A 25257-nucleotide genomic window follows, 5' to 3' on the forward strand; every position below is an offset into this window, starting at 1 on the left:
AAACTACTACTTAGGGGGTAGAACAGAAGTCTCTCTGTTCATCTGAGAATGAAAATGGGGGTGTAACTGAAAAGATAAAACATGGCAAAAGTTACACTTGATCAGTGTATTGTTCCAAGAAATGTAGTTTGAAAGATTGTGATGAAGTGGTTGAGCTAATGTTGGTAGAGATATGATAAGCTTATTGGGACCTTCAATGTAAATTCATATTTTAGTACCTAAAAAAATGCACTAGTGAGTGAACATGATAGTCACAATTTTGATAGAGGTCAAGTCTCTAGTATCACAGTATTTACTCATAGTCCTAAAATAAATATATAGACAAACAAATTGATATTTTCAATGTTAAAAGGTTGTAGATAATGACTTTTCCATTTGGCTGATTGAAAATGAACAATATTAATCTAATGGCTAGGATGTTATTTGAAACCAACAACTGCATAGTGTTGACTGTCTTTAAAATGTTTTGTGACATATTGTGAGAGACCTTGTTAATTACTTTTTGTGCATGTCAGAGAATTATAGATGTCATTCTGTAAAATAAGTTTTGATGGTCAACACCCCAGGAAGATGACCCAAATCAATATGAATACCCCTGAAAAACTGACGAAAAAAACCCCTGGAAAGCCCTGGATTTTTTTTTACTCTAAGTGTACAAACCCTGGTATGCTTGTGATTGTGAGAATGTGGCCATACATATACACAGCTTCATTTTTGGTCTGTATTGCAAAGATTGTGGAAAATGTAGTCATATGTAAAAATTTGCAACCTTTTCTATATCAGATTTGTTCTGTGTGCTGACATTGTGTCAAATGTTGCCAATGAATTTTCAACTTCACAAATTTCAAAGATTTGACTTCAGTTACAACTACTAGCAATGTGGTCATGTGTATTCTACACATTTTTTATGATGACACATAATGGATTAAATACTCAACATTTATAACATTAGCTAAACTAAGAATTTAGTTGTTGGGTGCAGTCAAGCCAATAACAGTTGTCTTTGTTCCTCTCTCTCTCTCTTATAGGATTTTCTTGGTTACAAAATAGATTATCAAGTGACATTGTATATAGTTGCAGTCATAGAGTATATAGCTGCTGACATTCTTAAGGTGAGTGACAATGCTATTGTCCTAGTAAATCTTAACATAACACTGTAGTCTGTGATTCAGGTCTCCATTTGTTACATCCATCTGTTCTCCATATGAATCATTAGCTAAGACATGCTATAATTAAACCAATTGATAGAAGGGTATGAGATTTTTAACGTCCCCATACAATATGGTTGGTTGCCTAATGCCATAATGGTAGTGTTTTCTATATTGCGGTGAAATAAGTAATTTTGTCATTTTACTATTAGAGACTGATATTTCTTAGAATTGTTTGTATGTATGACATCCTGAGGTGTAATTTCTGTTGTTTTATTGTCCCCCAAACAGTTATCTGGTAACTATGTCAGAAATATCCGACATGTTGAGATGTCCTGTCAAGATATCAAGGTGGCCATGTGTGCAGACAAGGTAAAATCATCACTGATTTTATTTTTGGTTTGTATGTCTACAGTACTGTGGTGTAAATAAACTATGAAAGCTAATACATAGTACAGAATTCATGATTGATGACTAGTGTATTACTCACAAATTGTTGACAATGTTTAGTGAATAACAGAGAACATACCATGATGGGTATCAAACATCTGTTGGTGAACAGCTGTAGATAGGACACTCATTATGTAGTGCACAGACCTCTGAATGTCATATTTATCTCAGTTGTTTACTTCTGTTGAGATGAAAAAATGCATTTTGTAAGTTTTATCATATGCAAATTATTGATTTTGCATAAGAATTAATATATTTGTTTATTTACTTTCTTTGAGATATGACTGATATTTGCTTGTCTCCTTGCATCATAAATGACAAATGTGCAATTTATGGGGTAATCATCTTCAAAAAAGTAGGGGGAGGGTAGTTATCACAAAAATTGTCACGTAGTGTTAATTAATCAGGTGATAATTTGTAGTGCATAAACTTATTTATTGTCAAGTGTATGTCATGGAAGAGTTGACTATAGATCATAGACAACGCTTTGAATATTTATGAAATCCTGTATGTTTATTACAATGTATGGTACTTGCACTTATTGATACAGACTTATCAGATTGCATTGCATTACTTAGAACATGAAAGTTTTGAAGACATAGCGTAGCAACTTCAACAGTGTTTATGCAAATAGTCACCTATCAGTTTAGACAATGTGTATCTGTTCTTAAGATTGGAAATGTCCTATTCAGAAGACAATTGTTTATTTCTTAACACTTGACTATGATTGTATAAACAACCTGTAAGACTTAAATGTACTATTGGGTTTGACTTTACAATGAAATCATTGCAATGACCCTGAAACACCAGCTTTTGAAAGATATGGTTTCCATAGATTATAAAGTAGACAGCTATTTATAGAAATTTCAGTAAGATTAATGCACACAATTCACAATGTCTGTTCAGGTTCCTATTGACTTGTCAGTTATTTGTTGTAAAAGTATGAAAGTGATGCAATATTTGAATTTTTTTTCCCTTCCTTCTAAGCAACACATTCCATTTCATTTGTTTGCTACTGGGTTCCCATTGACATGTTGCAATATTTGATTTGTTTGCTACTAAGTTGTATTGAACACATTCCATTTATGTGTTTCCTATCAGGTTCTCACTGACATGTTCCACCAAGATGAAGAGATGTCAGTTATCTCACTGGTTGAAGAAGAACCAGTGAGAACAGGAACGTTAACCTATGATGAGATAGTAAAGGATATGATCATGGAAGAAAAACAATACATACGAGATCTCAATATGATCATTAAAGTTTTCAGGGAACCTTTTGTGCAAGAGAAAAAATTGTTCAGTGAAGAGGTAAAAGTTAACAAATGTTGTGCATACTTGTGTGACTATCAGTTTATATCTTTGTCTTGTATCATTTATTCAAAGAGTTGAAATGTTAAAAATGAACCAAATTGTGTCAAATGTAAAAGAAATTGTTTAAGCTTTAGATTACAGACAACTTAAAACAATTTGTGATACATATTTTGTTGAGCGTGTATGTCAGCACACAGTCATAATTGATAGGTTTTATTATTTGTGAACAATACAGGTACTGTATAGTGAAGGCAGGATATAGGTGTCATACACATTTCACTGTTTTGTAATTTGGTATGTCACTTGTAAAAATATTAGAGTGGAATATTAGAAAAAAATTTGACTAACTTGTTGGACATTAAAAAGTGGCAAATACAAATAAACCCTGTAATAATACTGTACTTTGACTCATTTGATTTCAGAGTATTGATGCCATATTTGCCGGTATTTTGGACATATATGAGTTTTCAGTAACCCTTCTAGGGTTGTTAGAAGATGCAATGGAAATGACAGATGAAGGCAATTCTAGTCCTGCCATAGGGGAATGTTTTGAAGAATTAGCCGAGGTTAGTTCATGAAAATGTTTCCACTTGAACAGATAATAAAAGTTGACGTCGATAAACGTGAACTTGTGCTATTGTAACGTGAAACCATGGAAATATACTAAAATCAATCAGTTTACATAAGCATGGCCTATATTGTTTGGATTCCTTCAAATTCAGAAATATATTTGTTCCAAAGAATAGTTTGGTCATTACTTTTCCTTCTGGGCATCAAAATGGATGTAAGTTTTAGTTTGTTGAAGAGTTGTCAATCATCAAAGGCAAATTGCCAACAAATTTGACTTGATATAGTTTTCCCAAAGTTTTGTAAGGGGAGAGTATAAAGCAAGGGTGAAATGAAGGTAAAAAGTCATTTATTCAATCTTTGAAACCTGTAGAAATATTTATGTTGTAGAAAACAAAGACAGTCTTTTGTTGTGTAAAAAGTACTGTTGACACTTGACAATTGGCATTGACGTCATCCCAATGTCACTTCAAACACAGAGACTAAAACAATATTGTCATGTCCTATGAGTGTCTCATAGGACATTACTTACTCCTTGGTTTAAATTCATCGAACACTGATACTTTGCGTCATTACATTTGTATACAAGAATTTTGAATCTGTACCGTCTGTCCGGTGTGTAATTCAATTGTAACAAAATTTCTTCAAAGCACCAAAAAGGGAAAAGTAGCACTTTCATTTGTTGTGACTTCAGTATTTGGTTTTTGATCATAATGTGCTGTAAATATTGACACATACAGCTCCCATAGTTCATTGACAGGGTGGAGGGAACCGTCCACTGTCTATGCATAGTTTGGAACTTTCTCTTGATTTTCAAGTACATGAAAATGAATGTATGTATATACAATCATTCCAACTGACATCATTATCTTTATTGTTGTCCTGACAGGGACAAGAATTTGAAGTGTATTTCTACTATGCTGAGACTATCATGGATAGACAGCATAGACAAACACTGCATGAACTCTTAGCAAGACGTCAAGTAGCCCTCTACTTTCAGGTAACAACTATTCTTTTTGAACTATACCATATTTTGATGGAGTGAAATTTTAATTTGAAAAAAAAGAAAATCAAAATTTCCTAAAATTGTATGTTGTACTATGCGTTAAAGACAAAACAAATTAGTGAATAATCATGAGATAAATATTATTGTGTAAGGTTTGAAGTACCGTATATCTAGTAAGCCAGGAAAGTGATTCTGTGTTGTACAAATATTGCTTGGGTCAAAATTTTACCCTGAGATTTTCTTTACTGCATGTACCATTTTCATCAAAGTTCAAGATATGAGAATTATCTTCTGTCATATATTCACCAAAACTTAACTACTACTTGTTGTTGATTTGTTGCAGTCAATGGGGGAAGGTTTTAAGGAGGCAGTACAGTATGTCTTACCAAGACTGCTATTGGAACCTATCTATCACTGCTTACACTATTTTGAAGTCCTTAAGGTGAGTATGCACTTATGGTCTACAGACAAAGTACAGTTTGAATTGTGTACTTGTGGTTTCTTGATTTTGATTTTATTCATACAGTAAATTATAGCAATCTTTGCATTTGTATTAGCTGTAACATAGATGTATTAAAGGTAGTTACAGATGAAGGCTAATTTTTATGACCCTTTCACTAGTATTTGTACCATAATGTTAAATTTGAATCGGTCAGACTTCTTGAAAAAAAAACCCTGAGGTGCAAAACTAGTTGAAGATTCAAGCTGTTCATGTGCTCTATTATAGCAGATAAATTTTATGACCAAAATTGTTACAGTGTTGTCAAAAGTCAATAGTTTGCTTGCTTTAAGTTAATCTAGTGCTTGTAAAAGGTGTAAATCAAAGCGTACATGCAAGTTGCACACATTTTGTTATATATGTCTAATTTAATTGTAAATAAATGTAAATAAATTATCTTGATTTAAACTGTACATTGTCTTATCTTTGCATCATGGTTTTTTGACATACAACAAATATTGAACATTGATATGATAAAATAAGACTAAAGGATTTTCCTGTGTTTATACAGGGCGCTATGATAGCTTTTCATGCAGATATTGATAGCAGGATATGCAGGAACAATTCCTTTCAAATGTGTCCAATGATTTCTTATGTGCTAATTACATATGTGGAGAAACAATGGAAGTGAAATTTGATACTTAGTTAATGGGGGAAAGTGAAAGTAACCGAAGTATATTAATTATATTCTCAATTCTCAGAATTTTGTGCTGCTTTTATCTGTTTTAGATTTTGGCAAAGACATCCCCTTCAGAGGAAGATAAAGAGAGACTAATAGCTGTAAGTTATTTCACATCATTTGTTGACTTCTCAACTTTCCATTTACATTGAAACCAGAGTATGACCTGACTGATGGTTGACTGCCATAAAATGAGTCACAGCTCATTTCTAGGAAATGTTGTTGAAAGCTAGTTAAAACCAACATCAAAAGCAAACCATCATGTAGTGACATATTTCAATAATAAAGACACAACCTACTGTATACTGCTGACTCCCACATGAAATATGAGTGAAAGCTAAATTATGTCCATAGTGTAATTTGCATGTGATAATGACTGTCATGTATTTGTTACTTGATACAGGCCAGTGATTTAGTACATAGCACTCTACAAATAGAATTGGACAGAGTGTGCAGAGATAACTTACCAAAGAGGAAAGCAGGGTGAGTATGATGGTATTACGACCTCTTGACCCTGACCCTGACCCGGGGTCAGCCATGATCTATTGTTTTACATTACAAATGTCATTTTACATCCTGGATAAAGTCACCCAGTTTACATAGCAATTTAACAGCCTCACTCTATTGCCTGGCCTTGTTAACAGGGAAATATATTTGATTGAAATAACTGTAAGACAAAAATGGCATTAGTTGTCAATATTTAGGGTCATCATAACAGTGTACCAGTATATATTGGTCTAACTGTGTTCAACTAGAGTTTGATTTCCTGATCACTCTGAACCTTTGCACAGAGAATCATGGCTTGGTTTCAACAGACGACTGGCCTCCAGACAGTCCTCTATCAGGAAAATGAATGAAATCCAAAGAAGTGTAGATGGATGGGAAGGCAAAAATATTAATGAAAGTTGTAATGACTTTATTATGGAAGGAGTACTTGGTAAAACAGGCAAGAGGGTAAGTTATGATGTCAGTCAAATCATCCAGGATTTATAGTTGTAATCAACTTAGGTAATATAATATAATATAAAAATAATAATATAATGTAATATGCATTTTATTGTCTTTTATGTTTGTTTGTTTTTCCTGTCAGTTATACAGTGCATTGTGATTATTTTCGATGTATTGCACTCTAAAAGAAATAAAGATTATGATGTTGATTAATTTAGCAGTGTAAAGTGCAAGAAACTGGTAGGTTTATTTTTCAAGAGTAACTAGAACTGGGAGTTCATCAATTTGACATGTTCTTTCCTATTTTCAGGCGTATACAGAGAGACATGTATTTCTCTTTGATTCTCTGTTGCTATGCTGTAAACCTAACACAAGAAGGTCAGTGACTGGCAATAATGCAGAATACAGACTCAAGGAGAAATTCCCAATGAGAAAGATCACCATTAATGACAGAGATGAAAATGATGGTAAGTCATGTAGACTACTGCTAGTAAACTAGTTCTCTAATTGATGGGTATGCTATTTTAGTACTAGATAGACTGAGTTGGATACAGTATTTCTAGTCTGTCAAACAAAGTCGTAATGAGAGCATTGGATACCCAGTCCATTATGGATGACAGTCGTCATTTCTGTAATGTTTCAATCAGGTGAAATTGCTTCATTATTAGAATTAATCCAAGGGTACCTTGTCTATTTTTAGCAAATGATGAGAAATATATTTAGTATACCGAGAATTGGAACTTTTTCTTCAGTTGAAACATTATGCTAATATCTTATTTAGAAAGTCATATGAGGCATGGAGTTAGTATGACAGCATAGTTCATAACTGATTTTGAATTTCAGAATTGAAACATGCATTTGAGGTGATAGTAAAGGATCAGCCCCACCCTACAGTATTCTTTGCCAAGACAGCTGAAGAGAAGAATAACTGGATGGCTGTCCTGACAGCTCTTCATTACAAAAGGTTGGTTGATTGAAACTATTTGGTAATAGCAGTTTAGTAGTTTACTCTAATGCTTGGTAAGCGCATAGACCAACTCTACATGACAGTGTCTGTTAGGGTCATATTAATATGCATCTTATCTGTTTGCAGAGGCCTTTGTATTCAGACCTAGTACAAAGGTCTGATCTTAGCATGCAAAGACCAAATGTGTTCAAACCTGGTACAAAGGTTAAAAAGTGTGATGGGCATATGAATAATACTTATCTCTTTGTTTTATCAAATTTGGCTCAAGGGTGATATCACAAAAATCAACAATTAGTACACTATCATAGACATTATGATACATGAACATTTGATCAAGTGGCTATGTCCATATTGATCACTTTGAAATTTACAGCGAACAGATGCTTGTCAAATTATTTTATAGCCCATCTAATTAATAAAAATCCAAAATTTTTACAATGTCTCCAGAACTATTATACATGTATTAAGTGACTCAACTCAAGTGTCTACACCCATATTTTTAGTGACATTGTTCAGACTATGACTATGACTATGACCTGCATCAAGGTCAAATGTCATGTTTCTTGCTTACCACAGAAGCTACAGGTATATAACATTAAACTATTGCTTATTTCATCAGCAAGCAACTAATAGTTATGTTTGTAATTTTGCAGCACATTAGAACGTATGTTGGATACAATCCTTGCAGATGAAGACCGTAAACAGCCATTGAGATTACCGTCTGTTGAGCAGTACAGGTATGTTCATAACTTGAAATTTATTTGTTTTGTGTTTCTACATCTATATATTTCAAATAGGTATAAAGATTAACTAGGTACTTGATAGAACTAAAGTTGTACATTTGTGTAAAATATGTTCATTGAAAATTTGGTTCTATGTTTTGGTAGGTTTGCTGAGGAGGACAGTCCTGATAATATTGTGTTTGAGGAAGGTCAAAGGTCGTCATCTGGCGTTCAAATCATCAAGGGTGGAACACTACTTAAGCTGATAGCAAGACTAACATACCATACCTATGCTGATTTGTCATTTGTAAGGACATTCCTAACAACTTATAGGTCATTCTGTCAACCACAGGAACTACTCTCTTTGCTTATTGAAAGATATCCTTTGAAGTACAAGTCATATCTCATGCTTATCACCTGACAATTAGATATTGTTTGATTTTCGCTCCTCAGGATATCGTCTCATAATGATTCTAACAGAGTCCCTACTTCCTGGTAGTACAGTAGCTATAGATATACCACTGTATGTTTGACATTAGTAGATATCAGTACATCATCAAGTAATAACCACTATGACGTATGTGTGTGTGTTTAGTGTTTCCTGTTTGGTGATAATAACTTATACCTTATTTCATGTGAGTACCATATGTTACAATATGTTGACAAGAAGTAAGAAGTGGTAACATTTGTATCATACATTTAAAGCTAGTGGATGAAACCAAAGTGATGGGATGCCTACATTTATCAAACCCTGGCATTTACATGTAATGCTGTATTGGGTAACATATCTTATGATTTATTTCTGTCATATATTGTTAAAGTAGCTGGTAACATACAGTTACCCTCTCATCTAATGTTTCTGTCTGGGACGACCTCTCTCTCGAACATTACATTGCCAATATACATAACCTGTCAACTAAAACAAATGCTACATTCAAAATGTCAATTAATCATTCTAAACCTACAGATATAGCATATTTTTGTTATGAAATAATTTAATACATTTTGACCACATTGACAGTAAAATGCATGGAATGAACTACTTCAGGACTAAAATTCTGAATCAAATTAGAGTAGCTGTGTTCCTTAACTTATGTTGTACGTTTGAAATTCCGTATCCATTGATGACGGAAGAAGATGAAGCTGCCATGGCACAAGGTATTACACCTGTAAGGGAAGATCTGAAAAAATTTAGAAAAGAATATACACAACCTATACAATTAAGGTAAGACTTTGTTGATTTTCATAGCTGGTATATCTGATAACCATATACTCTACTATAATTGTAAACTTTTACTGAAAAAGGTACAAACCATGAATTGCATATTATTTATCTCCAAGTGATATATAATGTATTACTCCAATATGATATGACATCCACATACAGTTTAAGCACCATTATCACATATTTGTTTTTCTTCTACACCAAGGTATTAAATTATTCTTGCTCTAAGTTTTAAGCATTTCAGCTATAAATTCTCATTTGTTTTGTTTTTGTTTTTCCTTCATAAGGGTATTAAATGTATTCCGACACTGGGTTGACCAACATTTCTATGACTTTGAGAGAGATCCCCAGTTATTACAAAGACTGAAAGAATTCCTATGTAATGTCAAGGGTAAAGGAATGAGGAAATGGGTTGAATCCATCAATAAGACGGTAGAAAGAAGGGTAAGAACAGTCTACTCATTCAGTATGTAATGAAGAAATGGGGTTGAATCCACCCATGTACGTAACACACAAGTCATATTTGGTGGATAGTTGTAGATACCTCTTGAGGAATGTGTTTTTAATAAAGTAGGATATTACTGATATTATCATGTGAATGTGATTTAACATAAACACTTTCTCTGATTCATGTTCTGAGAACCGAGAGCCATGTTCCGAAGTCATAAATGAATCTGTTTAGATAGTAAGAATGTTGACACAACAGTGAAATGCTATAATTTAGCCATTGAGTGTAGTCGATGCTTCAAGCAATGGCAGAGACATAATTTGTTGAAAGTTCTCCACAATAAATAAACTTCACATTGTCATCTTGTCTTTGACTTCCAGTTGAATACTGACCAAGGACAGCCAGAAATCACATTTGCCCAGACACCACCACCATTTGAACATCACTTAGCAAGATCTCCAGAAGAGTTTGATCTCATGACTGTAAGTAGTAGTCAATATCATAAACCTATGAAGGACCAAGCTTGGAAGTTTATTACCATGACAACTATCATATGTTTGTTTGGTAAATCTTAGTCTCTCTTGTCAAGTGGAGGATAATTGTCTGAGAAAACCTGTAACTTACTCTTTACTATAACTTGTTTGTCATACATACAAGTAATATGACAAACATTTAATATACCACCTTGTGAGTCAGTGTGCATACAACACTATTGTGTATGTTTGATTGTTACTTAGGGAGTGTCCAGATTTTACTTCCAGGGGGATCGACCCAGGAGGATTTCCCCTTTCCCATGTGTATTTTTTTCATGCCCCCCCCCCCCCCCAAAAGCTTGGGAAAAATTGATGCCCCCCTGCAAGTTGTTGATTTTCAGCTACATTATACTAAACCAGGACATGCTACAGATCACACTCACCATACAGTGTGGTATACAAAGATACTAACTTGTCCACTTTTTATTTCAGCTTCATCCAATTGAAATAGCTCGACAACTGACGTTGTTGGAGTCAGACCTTTACCGAGCTGTCAGACCATCAGAGCTAGTGGGGTGTACCTGGACGAAGAAGGATAAACATATCTTATCTCCTAATTTACTGAAAATGATTCGCCATTCTACCAATGTAAGTTACTATATTTTGTTGGTGCAAACATGATGTATGTTTAGTGATTTTTGGGGTGATAAATGATTTGACATTCTACCACAGTCACAGTGAGTCATGGTTATTTGTTGTATAATAGTAAGACTGTGTTAGAGTATATACATTTGTATGTCATATCCTTGGTATGAAAGTCATCATGGAATATAGTCAAATGTAAATGTATACAATCCTTCTTTCTCCCTCAGTTTAGTCTGATAGTATGTATGTAAAGTCAGGAAATAAACGAAAGCTCCTTCTGATTATGCATAGTTTCTTATCAACAAAGAATTAGTAACTGATATCTATGATTCATCTTTGGTTTTCAGTTGACATTATGGTTTGAAAAATGCATAGTTACTGCAGAGAACTTTGAAGAGAGAGTAGCTGTAGTTTCCAGAATTATAGAGATTCTTATGGTAAGTTATACTCAATGCTTCACATCTAAACTGGTCAGTCAACTGGTCAGTCAACCTCACTGAAAACTATCACTCAATCAAACAATAGTCACTGTGACTGTAGTCCACAATACTGCCTATCACGAAGAGTTGATATCCATTGCCATTAGTTGTAAACCTCAGCTTCTATGTATTGTACCATTGCCATTAGTTGTAAACCTCAGCTTCTATGTATTGTACCATTGCCATTAGTTGTATACCACGGTTTCTATGTATTGTACCATTGCCATTAGTTGTATACCACGGTTTCTATGTATTGTACCATTGCCATTAGTTGTATACCACGGTTTCTATGTATTGTACCATTGCCATTAGTTGTATACCACGGTTTCTATGTATTGTACCATTGCCATTAGTTGTATACCACGGTTTCTATGTATTGTACCATTGTCGTTAGCTGTAACCCTATGTATTGTACAAATTTAAACCAACAAGTTACCATGTACACATATCTGGAATTTGGAAAAATAGGATTGAAGAAGTGAAAACTACACAATGGAATTGGAATAATGAGAAGTTTAGAGATAGTCTCAAAAGACTTCCACATACTTATTGATATAGTATGTACAGTAAGGATGACTATGTCAGTTATTTTACTTTATAAGTACAGAATATTGAGTGTTTGACTCAGACATAGATCACAATACAAAACTTGCTTCAATCTTTCCCTTTTTACTTTATTTTCAGGTATTTCAAGAGTCAAATAATTTCAATGGGACATTGGAAATAGTCAGTGCCATGGAATCAGCTCAAATACATAGGCTAGAACATACCTTTATGGTGAGTGAAAAATGTACAAATATAAAATAAATTACAATGTAAATTTCGTAACATACAAGATTTCTTATATTTTTGGTACAAAATGTGTAACTGTCCATTGGGAAAACTAAATCATGCAAAGTAGATGTCTTCATCCAAAAAGAATGAACATCATAAGATTGGAACCAATAAGTATTTGCATGCAAATTAGTTTGTATGTGAAAACCATCTAAGGACATCCATCATCTATTGGCAATTTTCCATTTCATTTGTTGCATCATGAATAATTCTTGACTGTCACCTGCTGTTAGATATCTTGAGTTTCACTACCATTCCCTAGATATCTATATCATGTACAGTATATATGAATTGGCATAGGAAATCGGTGAAATGGATGTGCATGCAGTTTGAAGATTTTGAAATAGGATAGAATTATTTAGATGGGAATGCTTCAGTGTATTGACTAATTATTTGTCTGCCTACAGGAACTGTCTCCAAAGAAGAGACAGGCATTAGAAGAAGCTAAAGAACTCAGTGCAGATCACTTCAAGAAATATCAAGAGAAATTACGGTCCATTAATCCTCCTTGTGTTCCATTCTTTGGTAAGTTACAGTCTGTCAAACCTCTCTGTATAAGCTGATTGATGCAGTTACCTTATAGTTTTGGAACTTCCATAAAAGAATCTAAGTTTGTAAAAGTTACATATATTAAGCCTTGCTCAACTATTTGGTGGGAGCCCATGTAAAAAACCTGTGGAACTCTGGTAACTTTTGCCTAGACTTATCACCTGAACAAAAACACAATGTGTATGTAACAGCACTGTGTTTAAGACTACAATTTTGTCTATGATAGGCATGTACTTGACCAATATATTGCACATAGAAGAAGGTAATCCTGACTGCTTAAGAGAGGGCATTATAAACTTTAGTAAGAGAAGAAAAGTGGCAGAGATTACAGGAGAGATACAACAATATCAGAACCAACCGTATTGCCTTGCGGTGGAGCATGATATTAGGGTAAGTAGACAGCAGTCACATCAATAATCTGTCATTGATGTAATACTACATTTCAACTACTATGACGCAGTTTGAGAGTTTGAACGTGAATGCAGGTGTATGTGTGAAAATACAAGATTTATGTGAATGGTTTGTGATAGATCGTGATATGGAGTGAATAAAGTATTCATAGTGGGTCTGGTTAAAACATTTCATAGTAGCTGTATCTTTGTCCCTTGTACTGTGTCCATGGTTTCAACAACACTTGGAACGTTGTTGATTTTAGTGAAAAAAAGGAATATATAGAAGATGAAAAAAATGCATTGAGTGTGTGAGGAATACAGTAGTCAAAAGTAAAACATCCAGGACTATCATTATGTCATTTATATATGGACGTAGAATAATATATAGAAATTAATGAGATTTAAAGGTTCATCATTGTTTTACTTTTCTACATTGTATATCAATATATACTGATGGTGTGAGTGCTGAGATGTAGAGTCTATCAACTTATAAATCACTTTAAAACTGCTAGTTGTTGAGTAATTTTTTTGTTTATGTATTTGTTGTTATTGTAGGCTTTCTTTGAGAATCTAAATCCGATGGGTGCAATGACAGAAAAAGAACTTACTGATTCTCTGTATGAAAAATCTATGGAAATTGAACCTAGGAACAGTAAACAGCCAACAAAATTTGTAAGTATCCTATTTTATACATTTTTTCTATTATTATGGCAAATTCCTTTGGAATTAATGTCAGTGGAAGCAGATTTTGTGGTATTGATGACATTTTTGTGATACATTATGTCAAGTTTTTTCAGTATCTATTGGACCTATACAGTGTTAATTTATTCCTACAGACAGACTTAATGATATATCATTACATAGCTCTGTAAATGTTAATTTCCTTTATTCCTACAGACAGACTATCTGCTGAGATCACCTGGTATCAAACCCAGTCATAACTGACATATTTGATATATTTTATTCCCACAGCCTCGTAAGACAGACTATCAGCTGAGATCACCTGGTATCAAACCCAGTCGTCATATGTCAGTATCAAGCATTAGTATTAAATCTCATCCCGTAGCGTTAAGTAGTGAACCAAAAGCCTTCAATTTCCAGGTTAGTATAGTATTCCAAATATTACACTCACAATTTAGCTGTTGTAGAACCGTTGGTCACTTCACAGTCAAATTATTCTAACGGTTTGACCACTTTTTAATCACTCCACCAGACAAGCTATTTTGAATGATTTTCTTGAGATTCTTCACTCTCACAGTTAAATTATTTGTGGTGAACTGACCAAAGGAGTGACCAATTAGTGATGGTTGTGTTGGTCTAAACAGACTACAATTCTCTACTGCTATGTTACAAAGAATTACAAAAATGTATATAGATCAAATTTTGGAAGATTAACACTTGTAGTGTAAAGGTTCTTTACAAGCATTGCATAATTATTTGTTGTGGAAACAATGAGTGCTTGCCATGAGATTGTGACAAATACTTCCAAATTTTAGTACCTATTAACATTCTTAAATTTGCTCAACTCCCAAGTTATCAACTTATCTGAAATATTTCTATAGTTAATTTACATACATGTGTTGTTGTTGTTGTTGTTGTTGTTGTTGTTGTTGTTGTTGTTGTTGTTGTTGTTGCTGCTGGAGTAGTGTGTTGTTCAGCAACTGTTTTACAAATTACATAATGGTATTTTGGGGCAGTTTAGAAGTTGCATGGTGAACAAAATGTGACGCTATCTTTGAATAGTGTATACTTGAAGGACTGCATGTTGCTAAATATTGCCTTTACCACAGAGCTGAGTTAGGTGTATATCCTGTTATATATATATAACCCTCTGTATTGGTGATGGCCCTCCACACCGTAGTTTAGTGGGAAATAACCATGTAGTCAATTCTTGTCCTGGATTGAACTGATTTGTTCATATGGCAAATGACCATGTCACTAACCATTCTTGAATTGAACTGATTTGCCTGTAGAAAATTCAAGAGGATGACAATGTGCAGATATCTAAACCAGCAGGAACACCCCCTGCTCCACCTACACCTACCACACCAAATGCTTCATCACCATTTGCTGAAGTGTTTGCACCTGTTATGATTGATGGAAGTAAGTCACTTGTTAACATCATTATATTTACCATCATTTTAGTGATGAATACAGTTCTCCTCCTTGGTGTGTTCCCTTGAAACCAAAGTATGTCTTTATGTAAATTATATATTCCTATCCAGCTAGTTATTAATTAGGAGAATGCAGTACATTCAAAATGGTTACAGCATAATACCCTCCTCTCTGGAATGTAAATAGGGGTCAGCTCATACAGTTACAATTGGTTGATGATGAGAAGTATACATGCTATGGGTATAGGTATGGGGTTAGTATGGAGAAAGTTTGGCTGTTGCTGTCCCTTTTAAGTTGTAGCATGTTTGTAAAGAAAGTTGGAGGTTGTAGCTTATTTTGATGATGAATTATTGAAGTTTTTCTTTGTCTTACAGGCCGGGGAACACCTACCCCTCCAAAGGAAGAGGACTTAATTCCACCCCCAATACCTCCACGGAAAAAGAGAGAGTTTCCATCAACAAGTGAGATTTCTCCCTCCTCACCACTACCAAGTCCAGATGTCCCCCCTTTACCCCCAAGGGAGAGTCGAGACCTCTCCCAACACAGGCCGCCTATACCGCCAAGAAGAGACTCTGTACATAATGTCAATGGTGCTATGGTCATACCAGAACTCCCACCTAGAACATACAAGTTAAAAAGTTAACCCCCCAGCCATTGCCAATACCATGACTACAATATTGGATAGTGCAACGGAATACTGCTAAACTGAGGAACAGTGCAAAGCTTAAAAAAAATTAATCTCTACAAATTTGCAAGGACAATGTGACTTCACTAAAAAAATAATTCCATGGTTATGTGAGATTGTGTGCTGTGACCATTTGATTGAATTCAAACTGCTAGTGGTAGTCTAAGAAGATGGAAACCTGATAATATGTGACCAATGGTGACACAGATCTATGAGAGTGAAAATAATAGATAATATATAATCAAGACACTCCTTGTACTACAGTGACATACTGATATGGCGGAAACAAGCTGTCTTTCCAAAAGTTATTGACTCAAGGACAGTGGTAAATCTAGAGGAAAGGTGAAGTTGACACCAAAGATTGACATATAAGGTGAAAACTGATATCACCATTTGGATGCCATTCCTAAAACAGAAATAATTACAACACACATATATATGTACAATACAACTCATGGCATCCAAGAGATTCAAGTGTCCTGGCTATTCTATGTGCCTGTGCAGGACAACAAACTTCAACTGCTATGCAAGCAGATCACAAGTGTGTGATGTACAGCATAGAGTATTCAATGGAACACATTTACTGCAGTTTTCTGATGTTGTTTGCTAGTTACAGATACCACGCTGACAAACTGACTTCACTTGAATATGTCCTTAGACGCTTTTATTTTCACAATGTAATCATCTGATTGGGAAGATTTGTGTACTTTTCATCAGGGGCTGCCTTTTCTGGTTATAAATTTTTCTTCCTTTTTTTCCAGGCTTTAGGGGTGGGGGTGTTGGATTACTTGGTAAACAGATCAGATTTGTGTACTTTCTTCCAGTCAGTATGTACATGAACAGTTTGTAGGTGCTTCTACATCTAGGTTATAATGCAGTAGTTTTGTAGTATTGAGAAAAGTTACCCCTAGTCTTGGCTTCTTTTGCCTACATGCTGGCAGTTCTACAGTAGATAAAACACTCTGGTTCCTAGCAACCAGAGACTGTGATGACATTATCTGAAATGGGGATCTGAATGAGAATGTAAATTTTAAGAAAGGTAAACTTTGAATATTATACTTCGGAATCATGTATTAAATTCTAAGAGTCCTACAGGATGTATGACAAATCTTATATGGCTTACATCAGTAGCTAGGAGATGAGAAAGGAAATGATACAAGTAAAAAAGTGAATCATGATATTTTACAAGACAGTGTAATTAAGTAAAATTGAGTAAATCTGGATTAATTGTCACTGATGTTTTACACGTGTGATATGAAATGAACAAAGTATTTTAACATATAGAATTGGAAGGGTATGTGACTTATAGTAGATAGAAATCATATATAGAATTGGATACATAAAGATTGTTTGTGGACATATGGAGTATCATAATGATATTGTAAATTGCTAGAGATACCAATCAAGTACCAAGTGTATTGATAAAAACTGGATTGACACTCGTGATGTGAAATGAACAAAGCATTTAATATATAGAATTGGAAAGGTATATGGATATGTAACATTGAATTGTAAAAAATGTTTGTATAAACATATGGCGTAATGTAATGAATGAATGATGATATTGTGAACAGAAGTATATGAAATATGTAAATTGATATCAACTGGATTACTTCTCACCTGATGTTTTTGACACTGTTGTGATTTGAAACAAACTCAGAATGAAGCTAGGGTTAACTTTCAAGTGGCCATTTGTATGATAAATGGGTATTCAATTTATAACTTTTAATCCCATGTTTCCATCTTGAAAAACCAATGCAAAAAAGATCTATCAAGCTCATGTTTGTACATCAATAAATTGCAAAAAGCCAAAAAGTGTATTATTATTAAACGTACAATAACAACTATTTTACACTTGTTTATATTTTCCAATTTCAGTTGAGTTACAAACAAGGAATTGGTATATGGTATTTCACATTTTCAAGCAGAAAAACAGTTGTTTTATAAATCCAAACTGAATATCTAATTTTCATCCATGTGGCCACTTCAATAGACAATGGGAGAGGTGTATGGAAATTTTGAATTTGATGTGTAATATTTGTGAATTGGGATAAACAAAGAGAATGTGTATAGATTACAGGGACTACTTCACTTTGATTTCTATCACATATTTTGTACTTAGGAATAAATGAATGAATGAATGGCAAGTCTTAGTAACATAGTTTAATATCTGTTCATATACATATGTGTAGAATAGTGACATTAGGATGTGGTCATTGAATACTAGGTACATGACGTAGAGCCAACATAACGTAAGATCAACTCTCATAATGTGTGGAGGACCATCATTTTATTTATTTACTTTCCCATCTACGACAGAATTGACTCATTTTGTTTTTTGCAGTCTTGTATCTGCTTAAACCATCTTGGAGGTATTCTATGATGAAACACCTTGGCTAAAGCAAATATTTTTCCTGGTTCGTTTGATAAGAGGCAATCAATGATAGCTATTTTAAAAATACATGATAATGCTCAGACTATAGATTTAAAAGAACTTGCACAAGAAACTTTAGAAGGATGTAAAATCATGGTGTCTTCTGTTTGTCTCACATAGAAACTACCAAAAAATTTAGAGAAAAGTGTTTTCCAAATCATGATGCTGTGAGTGACATAGAGAAGGACACACATGCAAAATTTGGTGTAGTCAATATAAAAGAGATGAGAGGGTATGGGAGAGGGCATGTGGCTTAAAAGAGAGACTACTCTGCCTTTCAATTTTGTCACAGTAGAGAAAGAGTTAGTAGTAACTCATTGATATTTTCATTTTAATGGACAACTTGCTGTAATTTACCAATTGGTTGAACATGCCCGTTATACAGCACAGCGGAATGGCTCATTAGTGAATAAACAGTCGTAGATGAAATAGCTGGCATTTGCTGGCCAATCAGGATGTGTTTTGTATTTGCTCAACTAGAAAGACATTCTTTCAAAATGGAGGCCATAAAGGTCAAAGTTCAACTTGAGAATTCCAGTCCAACTGGAGTGTAGTGTAAGTCTAGATATCTAGTTTATTATCAGATTGTGTGTGAATCAGTGTAGCTAATATAAGAAGTCAAACATAATGTTTTTATGTAACAAATGTTGGATTTTTATTTTGTATAAAGTTCTCCTATTGTAATATGAAGCTGTCATCATCCATCTTTTTGTTAGAATGCTCTGAGAAAACTGACAATAAACTGATTACTAAATGATTATGTTGTGTACTATGAATTACTTTTTTTTTTACAATCATCAGTGTCAATTACTATATGTATGGTCATGCGAGTGACTACTTGTCATTGGTGGCGCACTTCTATGTATATTGTCATGACTGTTCACCAAAGACCATTTCTTGCATCTATTCACAATTATTTGGCTTTCTTAGTATGACAACAAACAAAATACTTATGAATGTTGATTTTATTTGGTATTATGCAATGTATACATCCATTTGTATTCCATAATCACACATATGCTCTCTACTCTTACTTGTACATACTGCTAACACACTCTGAATGAGACAAGTGTCTGAGAATCTCAACAAGACACGCATAAACAAAAACTTATTTGTGCATGTGGTATATTACATAACTTGGTGATAGCAGTGGCACTTTGACTGTCAAGATCTTATTACCATGTAACTCTAACAAAATGTGCATTGGAAGATCACGAGTCTATCAAATTAATATGCCACATTGTATGTCTTCCCCAGACAGTTGCGCCCTCATTGATCACATAGAGCTAACCATTTGTTGATGGGTTACTGTGAAACTTAGTGTTATCGCGAAGCCTGCAGGATTTGCATTAACACGTCAACGATGGTTTGCCCTATGTGATCAATGAGGGCGCACAGTACAAGGATATTCGAGTACAATTAATGCAGTAGATATCAGTACGTACAAAACAACCCTTTCAGCGATGCGAAGCTCCAAGGACTGTAAGAGAGTCTACTCCCTATGTGAGTGGTGTAATTACATCAATGTCCATTGAAACATGTCATCTTGTCAATATTTGCTGTAGTTTGTGTGTCCATCAATAGCTTTTCAACAGTATATTTGCCATTGTAATAATCTGGACACAAGCACAAGTTCTGTGTCAAGGGTTTTAGAATTTATCAAATCCCATGACAGAAGTTGAGAGACGGGTATTGTAAGAAATAAAGGCATACACCATTTCAAACATTGAAGGTCATAATTTATTATTAGCATTGTAAATATATCAAAATTTGATAAAATTCTGTTTGATGAGGTTACTTCCGTTTCTTCATTTTCTGTAAGTTTGGAGCAGACACTTTGACTTTACCAGGCAAGTTACGTGATAAGTCATTGTCCTGAAAATAACAAAACAAAGTCTATATTAGGTGCAATCTATAACACAACAAGGCAATACTCTCCCTTTCAACTTTGAGAAATACATAGTATATAGAAATACATATGTGCAAATCAGATAAATGAAATATTGGATAAAGTCAATACCACTATATAGAAAGTAACAAAATGTAGCATCATCAAGTAAGTATAAGATATGCTGTATTTAGATGACCATGTCCATGTAAAACTAAAGAAAATCTTTACGGATTATGAACTTTAACCTTCAAGGTTAGGGTAAATTTAAAAAATCTCACAAAAACATCACACCTAATAATGGTTACATGTGTTACCTTCTTGTTTCTCATCATGTTAGGTTGTTTGGTCAGTTAAAAAGAACGAAAACAAGTCTTCTATATTCAAAGACATAATCCCCAACACTAATGGTTAAATGATGAAAATGGACATGGGCCATTCCTATAGCCCTCTCTGGGCTGTGATCGTTGGGGGCTAAAATAAGGTCAAAGTGAGGAGTTAAATAAGTACCTATTACAATAGTGTACACTACCTTAACACTTTTGAAAAGATCTTTCTCTCTGGTAGTTGTTTCTTTTGAAAATTGGAACATGCTTAAAGAAGTCTTGGCAGCTGGAAGAGAAAAACAGTCAATCTTAAAATTCTGCAAAAATTAATACTTGCACCTAATCAAAGTACTCACACAAAGTGGTTATTTTTCCATATTTTCTAAATAATCATCAAGAAGTGGAAGTCTGCATCAAGACAAAGTAGAGATATTCTTCCTTATCATAATTAGATGGAGCTTTCATTACTGCTGCCTTTGAATATGACATGACTTTTTTGAATTTTTATTGTCTATAACTTAAACAGTGCATAGTAACCATACAGCATTATTAATGACTTTTTATTTTTTTAATTCAAAATTAATCATACCTTTCCCTCTCTTTGAAGAGCCAGGTGTCAGTTTCACTTTAAATCTGTTACAAAAAGGGAAGATGTTATGATATTCTGATAAAGCATATAAATATTTGCATAAAGAAAGAATACTTCGTTATTATGGAAATCTATTTTTCTGTACATCACAAGGTAAATCTATATTGTTTCACTTTGGGAGGAACAAAAACACATTGATGAGTAGAATAATTTATACCTGACCCTATTAGTTGTAGTCAGGACTAAAACTATTGATTATGCACTGCCCTCTTGTGGTGTAAAACTGTACATGATTGGAAGGCAAACATCTTATTCACATTCCAGGTTCAACTTCAAAATTTAGAGGTTTTCCTCACTGAGCAAGGGTTTTATTACCATAGAAATTGTTTTACATGTTCTCAATACAATGATTTGAACGAAATGAACAAAAATGAATCAAGTTCCAAAGAAAGTTTGTATTAAACCTACTCACTTGTAGTTGTGCATAGAATTGTAGGGAGCACATACAGGGACAGCAAACATCAATGTGTCTTCCTCATGTGGTTGTCCTGTCAGACTGTCTAAGATTGAGCTACCCTCCTGGAAAACATGAAATAACACACATAAATGTACAAAGAAATCTACAGAATCAAACAGTTGTTACCTACAGTTCATCATCATTGCAAGGATTTCCTTGTACCATACAGTAGAATGTAGATACAGGGTTTGATTACTGTACTTTATAATCTGGACAGTGTATGACATGGAAGAATATCACCTTAACACATATTAATGTTGCACTCACAAGTTGAAGTGTCAAAATACAAATGAATGATGTCATACTTACAAGAATACTACAGGTATACTGCTATAATAATCAATGGACGTATCTACACAATGTTATTTTCTTGCACGTTCACTCTAATAAAACAGATTATCAACACAGTTACCTTCATAATGTTTTCCTCTGCAAACAGAGCTTCTTTTTCTTCATCTGACATCTGAAAAAGACAATAATATTGTCAATCATACACAGATATATGATTTGTTATCAGCATACAGTATACTGAAAATACACTAGTTGTCAAATACACATAACATTCAGTGTTGATATAGGTTGGTATGATGTGTATCATCCTAACACTGTATAACAACATATTAAATCTACCTGCTCCTCATCTTTCAGGGGCTGCTTTTGATGCTCAGTATCTGTAGATTGCTTTCCTGTAAAAATGCTTCCACCTGGAAAAATAAAAAGTATAAATTTATAACTTTACTTCTGTCCATCTTTTTATAATGAACTGTGTGAAGGTTGGGGTGGGTTTGGGTTGGGGTTGTGGGGATGGGGGTAATAACTAGGTCATGTACTTCTAATATTAGGCATATCAATGTGAAATACCATATAATTTTTACCAATAAGTCTTCAATATGGTTGGGTAAAATAAAATGTAATAGCTGACAGCAAATATGTAAATTATGACTACAAGTACCTTCCCCTTTTATTGAAACACCACTCCATGGTCTTCCACCCTTTCCTTTCTTTTGTTGCTGTTTCTGTTGTTGTTTTTGTTGCTGTTGTTGCTGTTGCAGTTTCTTTTTAGCTTTCTTTCCTTTAACTTCATTAGTACTGCCTGCAGACTGTAAAATGAACAAAAGACTGTCATACAGTCAAATACACACTTCAAGAGGCCCAAAATATTAAAATCGAATTTACACTTTGTAACAAGCAGTAATGGATATACTTCTATATTTGCATTGAGACATCAGACAAAGAACATTTCAAAATGCAGTAAAGAAATGATCAAACAATTTCTGTTTTCAAGTTTTAGTTATAATTTATATATTTGATTGTGAGAACAACTGTCGACACAAGCCTTTGAACTATGTTCAATTGTGAGTCACACAATTGTGACAGATACACTCTTTAATGTTGAATACATTTTAATATTACATGAAAACTCACAGCTAATATTTCCATTTTCAATCTACGTTCTTCTTCATCTTGATCAGCATATTTTTCTTTCATCTTCTTTAGTTTAGCCTACAGAGTACAATACACAGATAGTCAAACATACACACAGATTGACCGTTTAGCTACAGAGTACAATACACAGATAGTTAACCATACACACAGATTGACAGTTTAGCTACAGAGTACAATACACAGATAGTCAAACATACACACAGATTGACAGTTTAGCTACAGAGTACAATACACAGATAGTCAAACATACACACAGATTGACAGTTTAGCTACAGAGTACAATACACATAGTCAAACATACACACAGATTGACAGTTTAGCTACAGAGTACAATACACAGATAGTCAAACATACACACAGATTGATAGTTTAGCTACAGAGTACAATACACAGATAGTTAACCATACACACAGATTGACAGTTTAGCTACAGAGTACAATACACAGGTAGTCAAACATACACACAGATTGATAGTTTAGCTACAGAGTACAATACACAGATAGTCAAACATACACACAGATTGATAGTTTAGCTACAGAGTACAATACACAGATAGTTAACCATACACACAGATTGACAGTTTAGCTACAGAGTACAATACACATAGTCAAACATACACACAGATTGACAGTTTAGCCTACAGAGTACAATACACAGATAGTCAAACATACACACAGATTGATAGTTTAGCTACAGAGTACAATACACAGATAGTCAAACATACACACAGATTGATAGTTTAGCTACAGAGTACAATATACAGATAGTTAACCATACACACAGATTAACAGTTTAGCTATAGAGTACAATACACAGATAGTTAACCATACACACAGATTGACAGTTTAGCTATAGAGTACAATACACAGGTAGTCAAACATACACACAGATTGACAGCTTAGCTACAGAGTACAATACACAGATAGTCAAATATACACACAGATTGACAGTTTAGCTACAGAGTACAATACACAGATAGTCAAACATACACACAGATTGACAGTTTAGCTACAGAGTACAATACACAGATAGTCAAACATACACACAGATTGACAGCTTAGCTACAGAGTACAATACACAGATAGTCAAACATATACACAGATTGACAGCTTAGCTATAGAGTACAATATACAGATAGTTAACCATACACACAGATTGACAGCTTAGCTATAGAGTACAATATACAGATAGTTAACCATACACACAGATTGACAGTTTAGCTACAGAGTACAATACACAGATAGTTAAACATACACACAGATTGACAGTTTAGCTAGAGTACAATACACAGATAGTCAAACATACACACAGATTGACAGTTTAGCTACAGAGTACAATACACAGATAGTCAAACATACACACAGATTGACAGTTTAGCTACAGAGTACAATACACAGATAGTTAACCATACACACAGATTGATAGTTTAGCTACAGAGTACAATACACAGATAGTCAAACATACACACAGATTGACCGTTTAGCTACAGAGTACAATACACAGATAGTCAAACATACACACAGATTGACAGTTTAGCTACAGAGTGCAATATACAGGTAGTCAAACATACACAGATTGACAGTTTAGCTACAGAGTACAATACACAGGTAGTCAAACATACACAGATTGACAGTTTAGCTACAGAGTACAATACACAGATAGTCAAATATACACACAGATTGACAGTTTAGCTACAGAGTACAATACACAGATAGTCAAACATACACACAGATTGACAGTTTAGCTACAGAGTACAATACACAGATAGTCAAACATACACACAGATTGACAGCTTAGCTACAGAGTACAATACACAGATAGTCAAACATATACACAGATTGACAGCTTAGCTATAGAGTACAATATACAGATAGTTAACCATACACACAGATTGACAGCTTAGCTATAGAGTACA

The 25257-nt window shown here is 34.0% G+C and overlaps 2 protein-coding genes across 3 annotated transcripts in view; one reads left to right on the forward strand and one right to left on the reverse strand.

The window, feature by feature from the left end:
- Positions 1–19319, forward strand: part of LOC144452168 (son of sevenless homolog 2-like) — a 27377-nt gene extending 8058 nt beyond the window's left edge. The window contains exons 3-27 of the mRNA XM_078143211.1: positions 1029–1112; positions 1440–1520; positions 2700–2906; positions 3332–3475; positions 4366–4476; positions 4826–4924; positions 5711–5761; positions 6064–6143; positions 6452–6614; positions 6919–7075; positions 7452–7572; positions 8229–8312; positions 8463–8676; positions 9401–9522; positions 9810–9966; positions 10351–10452; positions 10936–11091; positions 11436–11525; positions 12252–12344; positions 12809–12926; positions 13177–13340; positions 13898–14014; positions 14315–14443; positions 15316–15445; positions 15832–19319. Of these exons, the coding sequence (XP_077999337.1) occupies positions 1029–1112; positions 1440–1520; positions 2700–2906; positions 3332–3475; positions 4366–4476; positions 4826–4924; positions 5711–5761; positions 6064–6143; positions 6452–6614; positions 6919–7075; positions 7452–7572; positions 8229–8312; positions 8463–8676; positions 9401–9522; positions 9810–9966; positions 10351–10452; positions 10936–11091; positions 11436–11525; positions 12252–12344; positions 12809–12926; positions 13177–13340; positions 13898–14014; positions 14315–14443; positions 15316–15445; positions 15832–16100 (3243 nt within the window). The 3' untranslated portion in view covers positions 16101–19319. The remainder of the gene's footprint in view (positions 1–1028; positions 1113–1439; positions 1521–2699; positions 2907–3331; positions 3476–4365; positions 4477–4825; positions 4925–5710; positions 5762–6063; positions 6144–6451; positions 6615–6918; positions 7076–7451; positions 7573–8228; positions 8313–8462; positions 8677–9400; positions 9523–9809; positions 9967–10350; positions 10453–10935; positions 11092–11435; positions 11526–12251; positions 12345–12808; positions 12927–13176; positions 13341–13897; positions 14015–14314; positions 14444–15315; positions 15446–15831) is intronic.
- LOC144452177 (ribosome quality control complex subunit NEMF-like) overlaps positions 19254–25257 on the reverse strand; it is a 25642-nt gene continuing 19638 nt past the window's right edge. For both annotated transcript variants that reach the window (XM_078143222.1, XM_078143230.1), the window contains 8 exons: positions 23322–23399; positions 22849–22996; positions 22527–22600; positions 22309–22359; positions 21852–21958; positions 21380–21423; positions 20997–21076; positions 19254–20451 (listed from right to left, as the gene is read on the reverse strand). In XM_078143222.1, coding sequence (XP_077999348.1) covers positions 20371–20451; positions 20997–21076; positions 21380–21423; positions 21852–21958; positions 22309–22359; positions 22527–22600; positions 22849–22996; positions 23322–23399 — 663 coding nt within the window. In that variant the 3' untranslated portion in view covers positions 19254–20370. The remainder of the gene's footprint in view (positions 20452–20996; positions 21077–21379; positions 21424–21851; positions 21959–22308; positions 22360–22526; positions 22601–22848; positions 22997–23321; positions 23400–25257) is intronic.

Source organism: Glandiceps talaboti, chromosome 2 (assembly GCF_964340395.1).
Source record: "Glandiceps talaboti chromosome 2, keGlaTala1.1, whole genome shotgun sequence".
Classification (NCBI taxonomy): domain Eukaryota; kingdom Metazoa; phylum Hemichordata; class Enteropneusta; family Spengelidae; genus Glandiceps; species Glandiceps talaboti.